This window comes from Engraulis encrasicolus, chromosome 21 (genome assembly GCF_034702125.1).
Source record: "Engraulis encrasicolus isolate BLACKSEA-1 chromosome 21, IST_EnEncr_1.0, whole genome shotgun sequence".
NCBI classification, from domain to species: domain Eukaryota; kingdom Metazoa; phylum Chordata; class Actinopteri; order Clupeiformes; family Engraulidae; genus Engraulis; species Engraulis encrasicolus.
Genome location: NC_085877.1, coordinates 5,915,495 through 5,937,194, shown reverse-complemented (window position 1 = coordinate 5,937,194; position 21,700 = coordinate 5,915,495). Strand labels below are relative to the sequence as shown.

At 43.7% G+C, this 21,700-nt stretch overlaps 1 protein-coding gene across 7 annotated transcripts in view; it reads right to left on the bottom strand.

Annotated features, from left to right (window-relative positions):
• The window catches only part of mark2b (MAP/microtubule affinity-regulating kinase 2b), a 55,095-nt gene extending 34,854 nt beyond the window's left edge, over window positions 1–20,241 (bottom strand). For 6 of the 7 annotated variants that reach the window (XM_063187330.1, XM_063187329.1, XM_063187331.1 and 3 more), the window contains exons 1-2: window positions 18,889–20,240; window positions 420–581 (exon numbers count right to left, since the gene is read on the bottom strand). In XM_063187330.1, the coding sequence (XP_063043400.1) occupies window positions 420–581; window positions 18,889–18,939 (213 nt within the window). In that variant the 5' untranslated portion in view covers window positions 18,940–20,240. Of the gene's footprint in view, window positions 1–419; window positions 582–18,888 lie in introns of all 7 variants that reach the window. The other variant, XM_063187327.1, reaches the window with a different exon arrangement.
• Window positions 20,242–21,700: the final 1,459 nt, after the last annotated feature.

The window sequence follows — 21,700 nt, the reverse complement described above, 5'->3', positions numbered from 1 at the left end:
GCAAAAATCTGATTTCAGGTAAAATGTGCCATAAATAATTCCAATGTCAGGGAAAATAGTTATTTATCAAACAGCATATTCCTTCCATCTTTCACATTAAAACAGTGAGCTTAATATTTAGCTTTTAAATCAATGGAGGATTGAAGTGGTTCCTCAATGTGTTGAGTGCAGAGGTCGTTGTTTATGATGGTGCTTCTTCTCCACTCGAGTTTAGGCCTGGACTGGTAATCTGGCACACAGGGCATATCGCGGTGGGCTGACACTTCATCAGGGGCCAATGCTGCTGGGTTTTTCTCATGTCATCTCTTAAAGACTGGCCCACACCTAAGAAGCGGCTATGCAAAAAATACTCTGGCCTTTTTTTTGGTCCCAGCAGGGCCCTGTCTGAGGTGGTAGATGCTAGAGATTGATAAACTCACCTCTTTCCCCGTCAGCACGTGCCTGGCCAGCTTGACCTTGGCGAAGTTGCCCTTGCCGATGGTCTTCAGCAGCCGGTAGTTGCCGATGTGCGGGTCCTCCCCAGACATGGTGACAGAGTTCCGGCAGCGCGGCATACTAGGACGGCCCCCTGATTTGGAATCCTGGCAGAATGGGGAGAGAGAGAGAGAGAGAGAGAGAGAGAGAGAGAGAGAGAGAGAGAGAGAGAGAGAGAGAGAGAGAGATTGAGTTATGACAGAAGCCCTCATCAGTGGTCATGACAGGCAGTAGTCAAACATTTGACAAGTTTCTTCTTGTCATTACTTTAACGATACAAAATAGTCCCACGCAATCACTTTAATGTGATCTGACAGATCATCCCTGACAACCAATTAAACATTTAGGCCATGTTCCATGCTAGGGTTTAACCAGCCAAATATCCTCTCTCTCCACTTACAAGTGTACTGCTTGTTCAAACCTTACGTGATTGAAAACGAAACAAATATTTGCTGAACAGGACTGGATCAGGTAAAATCCTTTGAGTCACGCAAGAGAAAAGCAAAACTAAAAGTCAGCACAGCACAAGACATAAAACTGGTAAGGTGCGGCAGACTTTACAACCATGTCCACAGTAGACAGAATACTCATGGAGATCATTAACTTTAGCATTTTCTGTGTGACAATGTAAAGTGGTGTGTGTGTGTGTGTGTGTGTGTGTGTGTGTGTGTGTGTGTGCAAAATATGAAGGTACTTTTTTATGAGCACACAGCTAGTCCCATGGCTTATCGACAGACATAAGTTAATTACAGCCTACAATTATTTGGGGTCGTAAGAAATTCCCCCCAAAGGTAGTAAACAGAAATAATTTATGAAAACGTCCCGCCTCGTACCAAATTCGACATTCCACATAATAATAGGCTACATGTCCAAATCTTATTGTGACGTGAAGAGATTCTTGTGTAACAGTAAGACTTTTTGCCCACACCCAACCTACTAAGCAATTTCACCACAGCAAACAGGGCAGGATATTTCCAAAATCAAAGTTTGCGTCTGATTGGATCAAAACCATTTGTCCATACTACACAGAATTTGCTGTTCACTTCTCAGGCCACCCTCATGTGTTCGTAACAGAGATGACACTGATTAAGAGTCTTTCGCTTATCAGTACAAATACCACGTTTGCAAGCAGTGATTTTTACTTTCTATGAGCAAAGACGGTTTCCTTTCTGACTTTAATACCAGGGAAGTTCTAAAGCGTTACAACTACGAAAATCTTTGGTTAAACGTCCTGTTTATGAGGGGCACACATGGACAGAAGATTTTGGAGCCCACGCAGGGCGGGCGGGTAGACAGGGCAGGCGGGCAGGCAGGGCAGGCGGGCAGGCACGCACACAGACACACAGCGTGTCAAAAGTTAGGGAGTGTCCTGAGCCCCTGAGCATTTGTGTGTTGTTGCTGTCTTCATGTGTGATCTTGGCAGACAGGTGAGGCCGCTTGGGGCCAGCGGGGAGCGGCACGGGCAGGGAAGGAGAGAGAGAGAGAGAGAGAGAGAGAGAGAGAGAGAGAGAGAGAGAGAGAGAGAGAGAGAGAGACTGTGTGTGTGTGTGTGTGTGTGTGTGTGTGTGTGCGTAGTAGGGGGTGTTGGAAGCTGACTCCAGGCTCCACAGAGAGACTGGATGCATCCAACATCCAAAGCCAGTCAGACACACACTCACCAGCCAGGGCAAAGGGGCAGCGTTGGGCCTGACAGAAAATAAAATCCTATCTGGAGCCAGCTAACTGCTGTAATCTCTCACACAGAAACGGGCAGCTCTGGACAGCACAAAAACAATCCCAGAGCCTAATCTCTTAAATAATTTGGCGCCCAATCCCAATTTCACATTCGAAAATTCCAATCCCGCCAATTTAACACATTTAAACGGCCCTCCACCACAGCTGCTCTGTGCTCAGATTAGGCCAGATTAGGTGAGACCGACCATCCACCATCTGGTCCTGCAGCAGGGCAGAAATGGACACTAACAGCAATTCATTCTTTCCAGTTCCAAACATACGTACAGAACACTGTGTTTGCGGCTGAACATTTGTTAGTCATGGTGGCTTGAGAGTGTTCGCCTGCATCAGGAACATGTGACCACCATGACTAGAAAGGGTAGCTGACTGTTAGGGATGGGCAATACACACATGTACAGCAGGGCCAACGGACAAAACGCTAACGCCCACTCACAGGGCACTTCTCAAAGCCTAGTGTTCTGGCCTTGCTAGGCTAGGAAGAGTAATGCCCATTTTCACGTCATCGTGACTGACCAAGCCTACCAAACCTACCAAGTGCCACGCTCTTGATTCGTATCATTTTCCAAGGATACACTTTGTGCATCCTTGCCGTGGCACAATATCCAGAATCCTTCACATCTCCATGCTCGCTCTATGCTTTTTTCTTTCACATGTGTGGAAAGCCATGCATGTTTAAGCGCAATACATGGCATGGTTGTTTCCGAGGTGTGAATAGCTTCAAATCACTCACAATTTGGTCATTATTTGTGCCCATTGCGTTTGTGTTGCTTTCACAGCTTTTGGCTATGGAGAATTTGGGCACTGTTATGAATTGATATCAACGTCCTAGTAGTTTTGTTGTGCTTTTCAAACATCCCCCACAAAGAAACACAGCCAACCAATCATGTTTACTAGGCCCGTAACGGTACACTGCATTCATACCGAACCGAACCGAAATTACCTTCGGTACGGTACAGTGCTGTACCGAACGGTACAGTAATATGTTACATGTTTATGTTTTTACTGCCTGCTGCCACTACAGCGGCAGGAGGACATGTGCGCGATTGGTGGAGTAGTCTAGTAAGGAAAAGTCTACTGCTAGCAAGCAACTAGAGCTTGAAGTAGGCTAGGGTTCTAATTTACCCTCTTACTAAAATGTGCAGTTTTGGGATTGGTGAAATATGCAACGCGCCAAATCGCCTTCATGAGACAGACGACATGGAACAGCAGCGGTCAGGAGAGCAAACGAGGTTGGGGGTAAATTTCCCACTGTCCAGCGAATACACAGCAATATAAGCAGGGTGCACAGCAATGTCTTACGTGGGGAAATAGTGTATTTTGCTTTGTGAGACCTTGAGAAAGTGCTATTACTTACACTGATGAAATGTCGGAGTACGACCCAAAGTAGCCGTTTTCACTGCAATACCCGTGTATTATCAATAAATCCATTTGGCAACGTCTTGAATTGATAGCTGAGCTTTAATCTTTGTCTTAACAGTTTCAAAACACACATTCACTAATTAAAATAGCAACTAATGACATAAAAAGGTCCACATGTCTGCCGGAGTAGAGAGAGAAGTCTATTTCCATAAGCTCTGAAAGGAGTGGAGTCCAGTGTTGCTATGGAAACCGAGTTTGCGAGTTTAAAGCGACAGTACACATTTAATCTAATGATAACCTGTGCTATGAATTCTAATTCCGTTAACTTCCCTACATAACATTAATCATTTTTAACATTTTGCAAGGTTTTGTTTAGCCTACTGTTTATAATGAATTCATTGAAATGTAAGAAATGAAACTAAGATTAAATTAAAATTCACTGTAAATAGGGCTAGTGTTTAAAAACTATGTTATTAATAAAATGCAGCGCTTTGAATGTATTTATTTTATTAGCTTGTATTTTGTCAATTTGTGGTGCAATAAACCACGCGCTGAGTAAAAAAAATGTTTTTGCAATTTTATTACTATAAATGTACCGAACAGTGACCCCAAAAACGGAGGTACGTATCGAACCGTGATTTTTGTGTACCGTTACACCCCTAATGTTTACAGTTTATAATCAGGTGAAAACAACAGATTAGTGGCCAAAACGGAACTGCTGTGCCTCTCACTTCCACGCTTCCAAGCATGTTCCGTTCATAATCGTTTGAGATGCTTGCAAGGGAGTCATTCTAGGTTTCCAGCTACTTGCATGCGTGTAGGCTACTGAATGCAGAGCCACTGAATCCCAACCACCACACCCCTTAAAACACACAAGTGTAGTAGACACACAGCAGAACAACAACAAGTACATTCACTTAAGTTCAACACGCACATTGACGTGGGTGGGAATTAGACAAAAGTTGTTCGAAGTGTAAGTGTAGTTCCTCCTTCATGCTGCACAGGCTAGGCTAACCATGTGTGGGGGAAGTAAAATGGACACACACACACACACACACACACACACACACACACACACACACACACACACACACACACACACACACACACACACACACACACACACACACACACACACACACACACACACACACACACACGAATTACAAGTTCCCTATATATAGTAGCCTTGATCAAAGTTCAAAGTGTTGCCGTGCTGGCTGCCTTACGTCAGGCCCCATTAGGCCTACAGTACATGCCTGTGGTGACTAAGGTGAGTTGTGTGCATTAAAAGAGTGGTGAGTGGGGAGCATGAAAATGAACCTCTCATGCCTGAGCAGCAGCTACACCGTTGCATCATCCTCATCTACTTCCTCAGTTTGGGGATGAAGTGCCACTGTGTGTGATTGTGATTGTGTGTGTGTGTGTGTGTGTGTGTGTGTGATTGTGATTGTGATTGTGTGTGTGTGTGTGTGTGTGTGTGTGATTGTGATTGTGATTGTGATTGTGATTGTGTGTGTGTGTGTGTGTGTGTGTGTGTGTGTGTGTGTGTGTGTGTGTGTGTGTGTGTGTGTGTGTGTGTGTGTGTGTGTTGGAAATAACAAAGGGAACAAGTGATTACATTTTGGTGGTGATGGTGCTGTTGTGGTCAAGATCCAGATCCAGGAATTGTTTAAAACATTCTTCACTATTGTGGGATAGGGTCAATTTTTGACACTTTAGTTTCTAACCCTGCAAAAAGACTTATTTCTGCTGTTTTCAGCACCTATAAACTGTGCACCCAATCTTCAACTTTTGAGCGTCATGTGTTGGTGAGTGTGTTTATTATTCAATGTACCATGACAAGGCAGGGAGGCAACAAACATGGCTCAGCAGACAGAGAGAGAGAGAGAGAGAGAGAGAGAGAGAGAGAGAGAGACAGAGAGAGAGAGAGAGAGAGAGAGAGAGACAGAGACAGAAAGGTGTTGAGTTACATCATCAGTGCAGTTGGTGCCATTCCAACACACACACACACGCACACGCACACGCACACGCACACGCACACGCACGCGCACGCACACGCACACGCACACGCACACGCACACGCACACGCGCACGCGCACACGCACACGCACACGCACACGCACACGCACACACACACACACACACATGCACACGCACGCACGCACACACGCACGCACACACACACACACACACACACACACACACGTCTGCCATGGAATCACGACAACAGGTCCAGGAACATCAGCAAAACAGTCCAGTCAATCTCACCTTCAGGGAAAAAAGAATCCTCCCCTTTATATAATTTTTATCTTGCACACAGCTCATAGTTAAAGAATACTCTGATGTCAGATGCAAATTAAATTCTAAGAAACAACATCTTTTTTAAAATAAAAAACTAAAAAGAGCACAAGAGCATTAACTTGTAGGTTGGGCAGACTTTTCTTTTTGAAGTCTATACAAGGCTCTCTGGAAAAAAAAACCTTTGCAGCAGCCATCGCTACGATTCACTACAAGTTATCCTCTGTCAGAGGCAGCAAGCCGTTTGCATGTACATGTGTAACCAACCACCACTGTGATTTCTCTGCCAGAGATAGATTTGAACACTTCAGCAGGTTTGTGTGGGTTGCGGTCTCTGTCTGAGAACGAGTGAGTGAGCGAGAGAGCGAGAGAGCGAGAGAGAGCAAGAGATGCTGCCAACAGCAGATAGATACCTAAGGCTACATTATCTCCATTACTCAAACCCTTCTAATCTCTAGCAGCATAGGTATCACTCTACCAGATCAGCACGCTGCATCTTTAACTTTCCCTCTTTACTTGTGTATGCAGGATGAGCCTGTGCGTGTGTGCGCAGGTGGGGGAGGACGGAGGGATAATGCATATGAAACATACGCGTGAGAAACACAACACGGGGTGTGGGGGTGTGTGTGTGTGTGTGTGTGTGTGTGTGTGTGTGTGTGCCTGTGCCTGTGCCTGTGCCTGTGCCTGTGCCTGTGCCTGTGCCTGTGTGTGTGCCTGTGCCTGTGCCTGTGCGTGTGCGTGTGCGTGTGCGTGTGCGTGTGCGTCGGTTGATATTGTGTGCGCACGCGCGAGTGTGTGTTAGTCATTGTAAAAAGTCCCCCTGCAAGGCTGACATTTTCGCCCTAGTTGCCCTCTGGTTAACAAAAAAAAATAAGCCGAGCAGCTCAGGACCAGACTAGGCCTGCCCCTGTCTCAACTGCAATTAGCTGTGATCTTTCCAGTTCCCCACCCTCCTCTCTCTCTCTCTGGCTTTAAGAAAGGAGCCGTGCTGGAATGGAAGCCTGGTGGTGTGTGCTGCTGACAGAGTCGTGATAGTCATGTTGCCATGGTGATCTATGGCTGGATGGTATTGTCCTCCCTCACTCCATTCATCTCTCTCTCTCTCTTTCTCCCTCTCTCGCTCCCTCTATTTTTTGGTCAGGTGCAACTTGAAGCCCTAACCAATAACCTCCATTAAACATACACAATACTGACAAAAATGTTGTGTCAAACAAGGTAACACACTCATCGTGTGTAACTTAACTTACTGCTGGCCCACTGGTCACATGTGGAGGGCAGTGGCAACGTGTTACAACTCATCGATGAAGGAAAATCCTTTCAGTCTCCCAACTACCATCACTTCTTGTGTTCAATCTCCTACAATCATTCCAAGAGTGTGAGGTGAGGTGAGCAGGTAAGAAGGTAGTTTTATCTTGTTGTGGTTTGTGCTTTGAGATAAAATCTCTGATGCTCATGGTGAAACGTGCATGAGGACATGGCATTTCATTCTCATCCGCTTTGAAGACATTTATAGGTTTACAAGTTTTAGCACAAACAATGAAAATCCTGTAAACGTGTCGCCTTCTAAAATATGGCTCCAACGCTCTGTACCAAACTAAACCATGAAAAGGGTTAATAGACACACCCTCAGTCACACATAGGTTCTCCCAGGAGCTAAAATTAGCGCTCTGTAGACCAGACTCAAGACCACTGTAGTTTGACACTATTCAATGTTGATGCTTTATAGACCTACAGATGTGTTTTATGCACAAGGCACAGAATCAACATTAGGGTACTACACTGAACTCAAAATAGCAAGCAGTATGAATATGGAAATGCCATAACAATAGCCAAGAAAGAATCATCAAGTAGATGGCAGGTTGCGGCTGGGTAGAGGAGAAAAAGAGGGCAGGCTGTTTATAGTTAAGATGGTCACCTTAAAGGTGCACTCACTGTATAATATTTTTATTAGCTTTGGGAAAACTGTACTTTTCATACATGTAAAGGTGGATCTTCTCCATGTCTGTCATTTTGATTTTCCAGAAACAGACATTTTTAGCAGCAAAACTTACTGTATTTTCGTCTTACTAGTACTAGAATATTACTAAGTAAATATTAACGAAAAAATCCAACTTGGCAATGGGCTGCACAGTTTCAATGAGCAGCATAGCTGCAATACCTACTCAGTGCACCTTTAACAAAAAAACTCATCTTCATAAGGTCCCTTGAAAAGATAAGGATTTTGCATTACAAATGCAAACTACCCTTAAGCTGCTTTACAAATCTTGTTTCTTGTGGTACTCATAATCAAACGGCACAGCACAGCCTTTCAAATCACAAATCATGTGTCTGATACCAGCAGCACCAACCTTGACTAGTATAGTTTTCTGCAAGGAAACAGTGCGGGGGCAAGGCTTAAAGGTTGAGAAGAAGGGCAGGAAAGAGGAGGAGGCTGGGATGAGTGAGACACTAGCAAGTCACTGAGGTCATGCATCTGTCATCTGTATGAGGCTCCATAAAACACAAAAAAATCAGTTGGTAAATCAATCATTTGCTTCTTTCCTTTATAACTAGCTATACTCCTTTTGCTTCCTGACATGTGACGAAGTCCAAATGGGACAATGAAAAAAAGACAGCTTCAAGCAATGTCTCCTCACTTTTGTTATGAAAACAATTTACTGTTATGATCGGAATGGAAACCTGTGTGTACAAGTTCTCGGGAATACATGTGGGGACAGCAAGCTTTAATTTTAAGCAAATTAATTAATTTTATTTAATTCATTAATTAAATAAGCTTACATCTTCAAAAATGGTGGAGTGCATCCAACCGTGGGTCAAAAACAGTGATAAACCGAATCGTGAGTTGGGTGTATCATTACAGCCCTAAGTACTACCAGCGTTCGAGACCTGACCTGGTCTCCTTTTGAGGCTGAGGTGTGGTTGGCAGCAGTGACAACGCCGTGATGACCAAGATGTCACCTTACACCAGATGAGGTCAGCACCTTTGTCCGGCACCTACCTAGAAAGTGAGACGTTGGACTGGCGTTGTGTGTTGACAAAGTGCCAGTTGCGCAGTTGGATGTGACACACTGGTAGTTTTGAATTACTTAGGTCAAAGATTTACGTTGTGTCTGTGCCACTAACCCAGTATAATCATCTAGGCTAGCGTCAGGCAAAATAAGGAACATACTAACAGAAGGCAAAATCAGTAGCCTACTCTATTTATGTGGCAAATTAGCAACAGACATACGTTGAAATGGTAATTGCAACATCTCCCACTAATTACAAATTGGACACTACAATATGAGACAGGAAATGAGTGGGTGATGGAAATGTGAGGGGTGAGGGTGGGGACATGACCCAGGTAGGACTCAAACCTGGAACTTCATGGGCAATCTGCCAGCACCTGGCACGGCCACACTAGCAAAGTGTGCCACAGCACCCCCACTAAACCTTTTCATTTGGGTCATTTGAGTACTGTTTTGCTTCACTTCTCTATGGCTTAAGCCCATTGACCATGTTTTGGAGTAACAGTAACAGTCATAATTCCATGTTGGTGACCGAGTATTAATAAACTGGTTTTACCATACCCTACTATTCATTAAGAGGGTCGGGATCAGCCAAATTGAGACGCGTTTACTAGAGAGAGGGGTTGAAATGTGCACCTTATTTTACCTTTTGCTAACACTTGGTCATAACAAATGATTACTGGCGGGAGGGAACAACCCATTCATGCTGGATGCAGTATATACGCTAGTCTGATTATCATCGACTCTAAAATCTCTTTGAGACTTGGTCTGACCAAGAGCATAACAATTAACGTTTCCAAAACAGCATGGTTGACCCCCCTAGGTTTGCTACTGGTTGACTGGTTACAGACAAAGTGGGTGGAGTTCCCGATTTTTCTGGAGATCAGAAACGATATTTACATTGCTCTTGGCCTGACTAGAAGCAATGCCGGAGGTCTTCACTGGCCAGGCTAGTATACGCTGCATTGACCTGGGCGCCTGGAGCAACATAGACACAGCATTCAGGCTCATGAAATTTGAGATATTTTTATTAAAAATGTGGGCATATTAGAGCTGAACCCATTCTAATGCAAGAGGAGGGCTTCAGCTTTAGTTTTAAATGCAACTTAAGTAGTACCGGTACTATAATTTCATGTTTTTTGGTGCTTCAGAGGCCAAGAAGACATTTAGGTTTTTATAGGCTGAGGACACCTTTTCCCAAAAAGGGCTTAGGCGTTCAGCAGGCGTCTTGTGCAGGTGCCTTGGGCTAAAATGGGTTAAGTAAAGTTGGAAATGTCCCCCCTCCTCATGCCTCCCCTGACTAGGCGGCTGTCTGGTAACAAGACAAACACCTGGCCCAGACGTGACGTGGACTACACCGGCAAGCTGTAGGGGATCAGCTGGACGACCAAGACACAGACGTGGACAGCAAAGTTTAACGCATGGTTTAGCCAAACTACTCACAATCTCAGCAATGAAAATCTCAACTTAACCTTCACCAAAACAAAGTGTAAAAAGGGACTGCACACTGAATGACTGCAGACTGAACAGTGGAAAGTAAAATGGGACATGTGAGGGAAAAGGACTTTCTGAACATTTTGATGGAAAAAGAAGAAGAAGGGGGGAGAGTGACCCCTCCTCTTTGCAGTCTAATAAGTCTAATGATTTGCTTCTCGCAGAGCTGTGTCAGAGGATTATTTTTTATGTAACAGGGTCACCAGGGGCCAGATTAAACAGTCGCACTCCAAATGTTTTGCCACATTTTCCACAAGGCGCTGGTGACAACAGACCAGCGATAACTAAACCACTTTAGTGTGACTGGGGAACGGGACGCAGGCTATATCGTAAATGAGCTTGAATAATAAAAGCTTCCACACTCGTCTAGCCTCTACCCTGCCTTGGGAACTGGGTTAAAGAAGTGTGAGGAAAGGGGTCTGACTCACACACGGCAAGTCCACTAATGCCCAGTCATCATGAGGAAAAACGAGGACACCTTCACCAATATACCAACACCGACAACCTCCGCTCAGCTGTCAAACAATGTTTGCAACGCTGTGCCGTCACATCCTATGTTAGCACGCTCTCTAGACTGCTAGACTCCACACACGCACACGCGCACACACATGCACGCACGCACAGAGTAAAACTTAATACCGGCCTGTCTCTCGTTCCAACACCCTGGTCTGACACGGGGTCAAAGTTTGAAGCTAAAGACATTCAGGTTGTACCATAAATATGAGTGAGGGATAAGAGGAGCGAACAGGGGTTGCAAAAAAAGAAAGAGAGGAGAGAAAGAGAGAGGTAGACAAAGGGGAAAAAAGACAGATGAGAGAGAAAAGAAGGGATAAATAAAGGAACCAGCAGGTAATGGATCTGGGTATAAATATCATGCTGCGTCTATTTCAAACTGAGCACAGCAACAGCCAAGGACACAAATAGGCGGCAGCTGGATGTCCTGTCTCTACCCCCACCTCTCTCTCGCTCCCTCTCTCTCTCTCCCATACCCTCTCTCTCTTCCTGTGTCAAAAACTGTCAACAGCCCACAAATAAAGCTGCTATCAATTTGCCTTCCTCAGTGACAGCTCATTTCATTGGAATAAAATAAAAGTTGACGAGTAAGAGAGTATAAAGCCTTCCACCGGCAGCAGCACACCTATGCAATCATGTTGGCACTTGGTTGTTGTGACGAGGGCAGACGCATAGACATAAACGTTAATCCAATTCAACGTGGGTGTCTGCGTTTTGGGCGCTGTGTAAAAAGATGAAAAGACGCACCCCAAATCACTGATAAGAGAGACGGCTGAATGCAAGAACAAAAAAAGAACAAAAAAAAGTTTCATGCATCTGCATCAAAAACCGAAACAAAGCAAGGAGTTTGAAATAAATAAAAAAATGATCCAAGAGTTGTGAAGAACTGAAATAGGGAAAAACACAAACAAGCTTGGGAGAGACTTCAGATGCTTTGATGACAGCAAGAAGTGTCAACATAATCTTGCACTGACCCCAACTCCACTCCCTCCCATCCACCCCCATCCCCCCGCTCATGCAAATACACTCAACTATTTATAACCCCCGTCTTACAGAGAATATGTTGGAAAGGAGAGTGGCTCACAGGGAGAGTGAGCACGAGCGAGAGAGAGCACTGCTGAAAAGAGAAACATTCTCCTTTCTTTCTTCTCTCTTTAGTTGACGTGCGTGGTGGCAAGCATTTGCAAAACTTTCCTCATCTTATCTATGTCAAATGTGCAAGGTAAGCCTACCATGTCTTTTTCACAGCAGTCGGAGCTGAGGCAGAGAGACACAAAATGGAGAAACTAGACAGACACTCTCCCTCTCTTACTCGCTGCAGTTAACGTGACTCATTCAATCATACACAAACACCTGAATGACGTCAAGCTGAAAAAGAGAATAGGGGGAGGGGGAGGAGGAGGGAGAAAGAGAGAGAGAGAGAGGTGAGCCATGGCGCTCCCTTCTAGCTGACTTCACACCCCGCTTGACTGGAAATGCCTGTTTGAACAGAGCCACACAATAATACTGGGCTGCCCTGTCCACATGCGGAGTTACATGTGAGCGGGTGATGGAGAGAAAAGAGAGACTGAGCGAAGAACGAGGATGACTCCAGAACTCTACACTCGCCAATGCCAATACCATTGGCTGTGGTACGGGGCATGACGTGTTCTGGTTACATCTTGATATAGCATAGCGCGAGCTTGTCTGTAAAAAAATGCAAAGCGCTTTGTAATTATGAGCCCTGTTTAACAGGCTGAAGGTCAGAGATCCAGAGCGCAGCGTGTACACACGCTTCGATTGTGCTTGTCCACACACACACCCGCCCACCCACCCGACACCCTCCGTTGGCGTACTATATACCAGGCCACTGGCCTGCCTGCCTGCACGGGCCTAGAGGACGCAGTCCTTATCCATTTACAACGGAGGAGTGGCCTGACGAGGAACAGTGGGAGGCTAGAGTTCCTCAAAAGGGAAATTGGTTTGGTTTGGTTGGGCTGGCCGGCTCTTTTTTTTCTGCTGTGTTTCACCAGTCTTTGATTAAGCTTAGATGTCTAGCAGAGAAACAACTACATTTACCAAGTCTCAATTTCTTTGTGTGCACTGCAGTATTATGGCAAACTGTTGTAAAACCAAAGTGCATCATCACCCACCAGTGATTCCCCCCATGCTTTTATGGCGAACAACAACTTAGCAACACCCCCCATCTTGTCTGCAAAGAGCAGAAAATGAGGTGAAATAAAATGATAGCCTAACTCTGTCCACAAGTGGGAAACCAAGAAGGAATCTGAGAATATTCATTCCAATTCATTTTCAAATTTTACAAATCAGAAACGGTTTTATATTCATCTTTCCACCAGTGCAGGACAGGTTGTCATTCTCCATTTTCTACTTACTACTAGAAGATCTTGATGAAGACCATCTGGTGGGAAACATCAGTTTATCGCATCTGCAAAATGTACATGATGACAAATGTGCCTACCATGCAAAAACACAAAGCCTGAATAGCAGCAGTCTGTTGCTAACTGTCCCATCAAACGGTGGGATGTGTTGCCATGATCGACATCGCAGGCTTGGGTAATGTCACAGGGGAGTTAAAGAAATAGCAAAGCAGTGTCTCAAGAGTAGAGCCTCCTAGCCTAGAGCCTAGGCCTGTCACGATAACAATTTTTGCCAGACGATAACGATAACAAGAAATTATTGCGATAATCGATAATATTGTCTCTCTCGCCATTTTCAAACAATATAATGTGCAATAAAAAACACTGCTATGCAAGGTGCGGCCTCCTTCTTGAAACACTGAATGAATGTAACATTTGGGCCAGCAGACTCAGAGGTTTAAAATGTAAATGTTACATTCAGTGTTTAGCAGGCGTCACTCTTAATTATTTAATAATTAAGATTGACGCCTGCGCCAAGAAGAAATGTGTCAAACAATATAATGACGTAAAATGCAATAAAAATGTGACTACACCCCTTCACATTTTTAAAGCATCACGGCCGGGGATATATATATGTTTTTAAATACATCCTCATGGAGCACAATAGGCTCTAAATAGGCTTTTTTGTATTTATTATTAAGGTAAGTTATATAGTCTTTCTTTAACATTTTCTGTTATTTATCTTTCTCAAGCACACTGAATGGCTTATAGGCCTATCCATGGTGTGATGTAAAATAACCTACTGGTGGGGTATTGTTAATTCACAAATTATTACTTAGACAGCTTATTTCAAACAAATGCACGTTGTTACTAGCTAATTGTCAGTCAAAACCCAAATCAACCCTGTTAAAGGCATTTCAACATCAGCAAAAAGCAAAAGAGCATGAGATTCACAAATTCCAGCTCTCTCTCTCTCTCTCTCTCTCTCTCTCTCTCTCTCTCTCTCTCTCTCTCTCTCTCTCTCTCTCTCTCTCTCCGATACCCTCGACTGGAACAAGTTGCAATTCTGCGCACTTTAAAGTCCTTTATGAACGCCCATACATTGATTCTTATGAGTTATGAGTCGCCATGCCTCTGTTTCCCCTGTAGCGCGCTCAACCGTTCACATTCTCCTGGTGTGACATAGCCTATTTAAATCCACAAATCTTATCTTCATGATTTGCTTGCGGACTGCCTACTCATATTATTAGGTCTAAATAAACAAGAAATATAGCGAAAATCACAAAAAGAACAGACAACGAACGTCGGGGTAGGAGGCGCATTGAAATAATAGTGAAAACTCGGCGAGGTTTAAAATAACAGCCTCAGAGCAAGTTTGTCGCGACGGCACCACTATTTCATGTTTGCACAAACACGTCTTCGTCGTGGATATTGGGTTGCTGCGCATGTTTCAAAATGAACATTTGCCTCCGTGTTGGAGCTGTTCATTCCCCTCTCTGAGGAACGTTGCAGATGCGCTGACTGAGACTGGAAGAATATTGCGACGCGCGGGAACACCAGCTTTCTATTTCAAAGACGCAAGTAGCCAGATCAATGCAATTTTTTCCAACCAGAACTGCACTGAAACTTAAAATTACACCAACATTTAAGCGTCATTGCGCTGCGTTGGCCTATAACGCGCCATCAGTGGTCTTACGGCTACGGTAGAGAAAGGGAGAGAGGGAAAACAAAACATCACGCAAATAACTTATCGTTACTTATCGGGGCCAGAAAAGTGATCGCTCTTGTAAAAAGTTATCGTCCGATTTATTGACTTATCGTATATCGTGACAGGCTTAATAGAGCCTGAACAATATCTCAGCAGCCCTGGCAGTAGCCGCCGTTTCACAGTAGTGACACTGGCATGGATCCACTGTCCCACTACCTCATCGTGGGAATGACATCATGGACCACACTCTGTGCCTGACAGCTGAGGACTGGCTGTTTCACAGAAGAAATGTGGACAATGACATCAAATCAACATCAAATTTGAAATATTCCCTTCTTCACTAGGTCTAAGCTTATATTCTACTTTGAGTGCGGACCAAAACAATCTAAGAAGTCACTACCAATGTATTGCAAATAATGGTGAGCATGTTCGTGGCAGGAGGAAAGTAGTATTGGATGCAAAATCTGATGCAGACGTCATTCCTTGTTTCATCACAAAGACTAACGTTTAACTAGTGTACACCATCCCTTTTCAAAATAAACTTGGGCCTTAAGTGCATTTTTCATCCTCACATTTCTGTAGTAGCTAGCTGCTTCAGTGCTAAGCAGCACAGCATCTCACTCAAGAGAAGATGCACTTTTTCCCCCTGCCCTAAAATTCTCTCCCTCACAGCACCACATGCAGTTATCTAAGACACATCTCATCTGCCAGTTGTCCATCCATCTCTCCAGGAGATTATCGTCCTAATCGTATCTACGTACAACATTTGTCAACACTGACTGCTGATTTGAAAAGGCTGAGGCAGGATGAGCAGACTCCATCAGCTCTTCTAACTCTCAGTGGCAGCAATGCATTACTATGCGTTACGTTGACTGCATTGACATGAGGTAAAGTATATAGGCCACTGTCATGAGTAATTCATGAATTCCAAATTAAATGAACATGTAAATTAAGCATGTTAAACAAAATGCAACCTTTGCATTTCCCTTTATGCTACGATCATTGCAACTGATCGGACAAGGCTGGTAGAAAGGGTGTAGTGTTAAAACAATTGGTCTAAATCGTACCCTAAAGTCTCTGTGATGAGTGTTTTCATGTGTTACATTGCAACATGCTGTAAGTGGTGAAAAGGGTCACTGTATGAACATGGTGGCCATTTCTGGCCAAACTCTATATGTTATCCCAAAATAACACCTGTGTCTAGGTATGTTAATCACATTTTGGTATGAATGGGCATTACCAAGATAACAATTGTATTGTAGCCAATCTAATAAAATGCCAAGCTAAACAGCATTCTATCAGTTGACATTCAGCTCCTCTGTCACATTATGCATCCAGCTACTTTTTACAAGTCTGAAATTTGAGACCAATCCTGTCATGCTTATCTGGCAAACGCTCATATAAGTGTGGCTCCCTGGCCTATGCATGCACACTCACAGGCATTCACTGAAGACTAAATCGTCTTCACATGGCTGAGGAAATAGTCTGATTAAACTTGTCCCAATTTGGTCGGCTTTTTGTGATAGGGCGTCTACTTGTCAACACAACACGGCAGGCTTAGTTTATTTTTCAAACATTGACGTCAGGACATATTAAGGTAAGCGTACCCATTAAGCCCACCAAAATCTAAATTTCTTTATTTTTCAATCATCTTCACATAATTTTTTTATGAAATATTTTGTTAAAAAGTAAGATTTACCTCTCTTCTCAATGTTTGTCACTGAGTTGATGGATATTTCAAAGTACAATATAAAGATTTTTTACGAGAAAAGTGAAAAGTCTGAATGGGCTTAAATGGTACCATTGGTACCATTTAAGCCCACTTGTGTTCCAAATAAGCTCATATAGTTATTTCTCTATCAAAATATCTGGTGAGGTGTGTGAAATGAGTTTAAACAGTGGAGCCTACATGGCATAAATGGTTTCAGACCAAAAATGTAAGATTTGCTAAAAAAAAATAGTGCATAAAACCTAATTAAATATTACGGCATCTTTTACTTCATATACTTCATAAAATTCTACATCCAAACAGAGAAATGTATTTTTTCTTATTGATTATTGTTAGTTCATTACATTACGCCATTTAAATCAACAACTTCGGATTGTACAGCACTTTTTATGTCCCTCAAAGGCATTTTTCATAAGCATGCATGCAAACTTGCATGCATTTCAATGGGGTGTACCATTTAAGCCCACCTTGTACCCATTAAGCCCGCCTATACAAAAAGCTATTTTATGGAAATAATCAACTCCACAAAACATTTCATGATGCATTTCTTTAAAGACCAATGCCAAACAAACTGGAATATGCTTAGAATTCATACCTAACCACCTTAAGTCTTACGGTAGAGTAAGATAAAGATGGTGTGTGGTTGTATCAAGAAAATATTGGCGTGTGCTCGCTCATAAAACACATCTTTCCATTTGAAGGGAAATGCTATAATTTAGTAAAACACTGCATGTATATATATATAAAAAAATTACATTTACCTCTTAGTTTACTAAATATGAAAGTATTTTCAAAACATTTGACTTAAACTAGCTGATATTGTATGATTTCTGACATGTCCCAAAACAGCAAAGTTTTGAGGCAACTTCTTGTCAGTAGTCCTGAGACTGGATTCACTTGGACGGGAATAACTCGACGATAAAAAATGTGATTTGTTTGCAATAAAAAACATTTTGTCAGTTACTAAACCCTTTAATTGGATAGGGTGATGAACAACAAAATTCACCTTTTCCCTTTCTTTAAATTGACCTCAAAGTTGAAAGTGGGCTTAAAGGGTACATGGGCTTAATGGGTACGCTTACCTTAGATTGTGATTAACTATATCTAGCAAGTGTTTGGTGTTTCCCCCCTTTCATTTTCTTGGCGTTGACACATTTGCGCAATGGATTCTACAAAGAATCGTAGATTTGAGTTCTGTTTCACTGATGTCACTCACAAATCTTAAATCACTTCCTCTGATCTAGTTATTACACTGACAAATACATTGTGGAACAATTAAACACACAGGGCATCTATTTCTATCTCTCCGGCATACTGTACAGCCACTATTTTATGAAAAAGTATGCGATATCATCTGCAGAACTTGGTAGCTGCCATTAGCTGGCTAAATGGCATAGCCAGCCAAAGGCAAAGCAATCAGGTATGATGCTCTTGGTAGAACTCTATGGCTTGTGCAATGGGATTCCCTGATTGACGCTCCCAACCCAGGACGCTCCCCTTTCATCTCGCTCCCACTAGCCAGACTATCGGTACCACCGCCATATGACGGAGCTAGTTATGTTGTTGATGTTAGTTTTTTGTTTCTAACCCTAACCCTAACCTTAACCCTAACCTTAACCCTAAACCTAACCCTAACCCTAAATTGCTTGTATGTGGCAGTATATGATAATACGTGAAATATAATCGGGTGGGACCGCACGTCCGGGAGTGATAGAAACACCTGGGACCGCACGTCCGGGAGCGATCTCAGTTGGGAGTCTCCATCCCCTTACCTGCAATGGCTAGTGCGAGGGCTCACAGTGGCCGCATACTAGCTGATCCTCACACAGGATTTCTTTTAAAACTGAGTGGGAGCGAATTAGCCTAAATACGCTTAAAGACTTGCCGAAATTACACGGTCAATTATAAATTGAATGATTTTGCTAGGAAATGCTTGCCTACGAGGGAGAGACTGGTTGCGCTGCTGTGAGCTAACGTTATCTCGCCACAGCCACAATACTACCTCAAACGGGGGAAAAAGACAAGAACCACGAGAAATGTTCAAGTACATTCAATAAACATCGGGCAAATGTATGCAGCGTACATATTTCAATCACGGCTAAATGTAAACAAATTCAGACGCCAATGTCGCAAGTGATGGAATGCAAGAAAAGTCAATGACAGTGATAGCAAGCAAAGCTAGCCCGGAGACAAGTGTTCAGGACTTACCTGGCCTGACGAGTTTTCTATGACAGTTAATAACGGAGGCCGTGATGACATTTTTGGTGGGGTATCTTCAAAAGGGGATCCAGGGATGAAGAAAAATGTCTAAGAATCATACACTCATTTAGCAGTGGGTGTTATTACGGTCCTTATTTGGTCGAAGACCCAGGATCGACAAGGTCCAAAGAGCTAGCAAGCTAGCAAGACAGCTAGCCACGCAGACAAAGATCAACAAGTTGAATCCCACATTAGAAGTACGTGTCCATGTCAACAGAGGTGGAAAAAAAATAATTGCAAAAGTTTTCCAGACGTCTGAACGTATAAATACACTCAGGTTAGTAGCCAATGTCCTGTTGCTCCCAACAACTGCACGCGCTGATATACTGAATACACAAACTGAAAATAGATTACAGAAATGATAGCCAGTCCAAATGAACGTTTGTTAACGTTACCATCAAGTGGCAATCCAACAAAGGAAGCACATCAACGTGTCACGTTCTTGCCTTTCATAAACCCGACTGCAGCACTTGATTTGGGGCCCCACATGAGTATCTGCAAAGAATGAAGAAAAACTGCTGCCGTGTAAAATGTCGGATCTTTGAGTGTTGAGGCAGTCCAAAATCAAGCCCGAAGATTCAACACATCAGGCCGGTCTAAATCGGTTCCAGCTCGACCGACCTTCGCTGCAGAAAATGAATAGCTGGCTTTACCTTATCAACTTAAGCAGGTAACGTTTGTATACGGTGATGATGATATTTGAAGACAAATTAATTTCTTCCAGATTACAAACAGGGGGGAATAACGTCCGAAAATAAGCCGCTTGGTGAAGAAAATCAAGCAAGCTAGTAGGCTAACAACTAATGTTAACGTTCCATCCAAAGTGCCTCTAGATGGGCAGCTAGCACTCGTAGCACTGTGTGGTCTGCTGTGGAATTGCGCTAGCTGCGGAGCTCCTAATCCAAGAGGTAACGTCTGACCAGCGAGCACACACTGGGTGAGCAGTCCACAGAACTCCAATATCCGTGAACAGCGACGTCTCCTCTATTTCCGAGTACGTGATTCGAATGAGGACAACAAATAAGCACAGATGGTGTGCTGAAGTCGCAGTTCACAAAGGACATCCGAAAAAAAATGAAGTTGCAAAATCCAACAAACATACGTGTGATATGTATGCGCTCGCGTGCTCTCTCACGGCGAGAGAACAGTGGGCCTGTGGAAAGGAACGGCTACTGCGTCCAAGCAGCCGCAACGCATTCTGTGTAAGCTACACGGAATCAACCGAGATACCGGAACAAGCAAAAGGCAAGCAAGAAGCAACCACTGGGAGGCAACATGGCCGACTGTGCACAGCTGAGAGGAGAGGGGAGGGGCACTGTCGGTCGTTGGTACCCGATCAGCTACCGGAAGCGCCATTTGTCTTGGTCGTGGGTAACCTGGTACTGACACTGCTGGCTCAAGTATCATCACGTCATAGATACCACAGTGATGAGAGACTTTCCTTAACATTTCTTTTCACATGTTAAGGTCAGATGAAGTAAACTTAGACCCAATGGTGGATTGATGGACTGACGTACTGGGCCTAGGCCCAGGGGGTCACAGGTCCCAAGGGGCCAAGACCAAGACAAAGTGAACCATCCATCCCAGCACTACCCACCTTCAGGATGGAGTCTATATAGGTCGAACTTGCACCGTAGACTTGAGAAGGGATGCCTGCAACTACTGGTTGTGTATGACTGCATTACTTCAGATGGTTTTGGGATGGATCTAGGAAATATGTTTTTTTTTTTCTCCAGTCAAGGAGTCATACACGTCATAGGGCAAGGCACCAAGGTATCATACATTCTGAACCAGTTGTCACTAGGTGGAAATCATAGAACAAGTTGAGTCATTCTGGGGTATGGCACAAGGTAGCATGGTCTAACACAGTGGGAACCTTTTTTCATTCGAGGGGCCACTTCAGATTCTATCATACCATGGTCCCTTGAAAATATAACCTAATAGTATTTCAAATTAAATGGAGGCCAACTACTGGTGTGGAACGTTAGTAAACCTCCCTCCTGAAGCCTCATACAGTATTGTAGTGCTGAGATGTGGTCCTTTCGCTCAGCGGTATCGTGCTGTGACTCCCATACCCGAACTTGAGCGTTGACTAGGAGTTGGCGGGTTTGAATCCCAAGTGTCGGACTGCGCAGGAACACCTCAGTAACACTGGGATGGGAGTGTGGTTTAGGGGGTGAGTGAAACGGAGGCCAACTAGCAGAGTGTGGCGTGTGGTTAGTAAACCTCCCTCCCGAGCCCTGAGGCAGACTGCACAGCAACACCTCAGTTAAACAAATGTAATTTCTAAGATTCATTCCAAAACATGCCAGATTTCATGTGAAATTATTGCACAATATTAACATTATATCGGGGGCCGTAAACGGCCCACGAGCCAGAGGTTCCCAATCCGCATCCATGACTTAACATATCCTCATACTAATTTCATACCTTTTAGATGAGGGTGAGCTCTGTTAAAGTTGGGAATGATTGGACCTGATTTCAGAAAATCACTGATGTTTGGTCTGGGTGATGTCTATGGTGTATTCAAGTGCTCTGGGAATTATGGTAAATACCAAACACAGACATGGGAAGGACACATGAACGCCCCACTTGTGGTATTTTCCACTGGCCAAATCGTTTAATTTTTTTTACAATCGAGACTGGATACTATCTACTTTGGATCGCACATGAAAGGCACTTTAGACCTTGAGCCAGGGGGAATGGGGGGGGGGGGGGTGATCGGTATCATATGGTGGGAGAAATGGTAACAATGTAATTT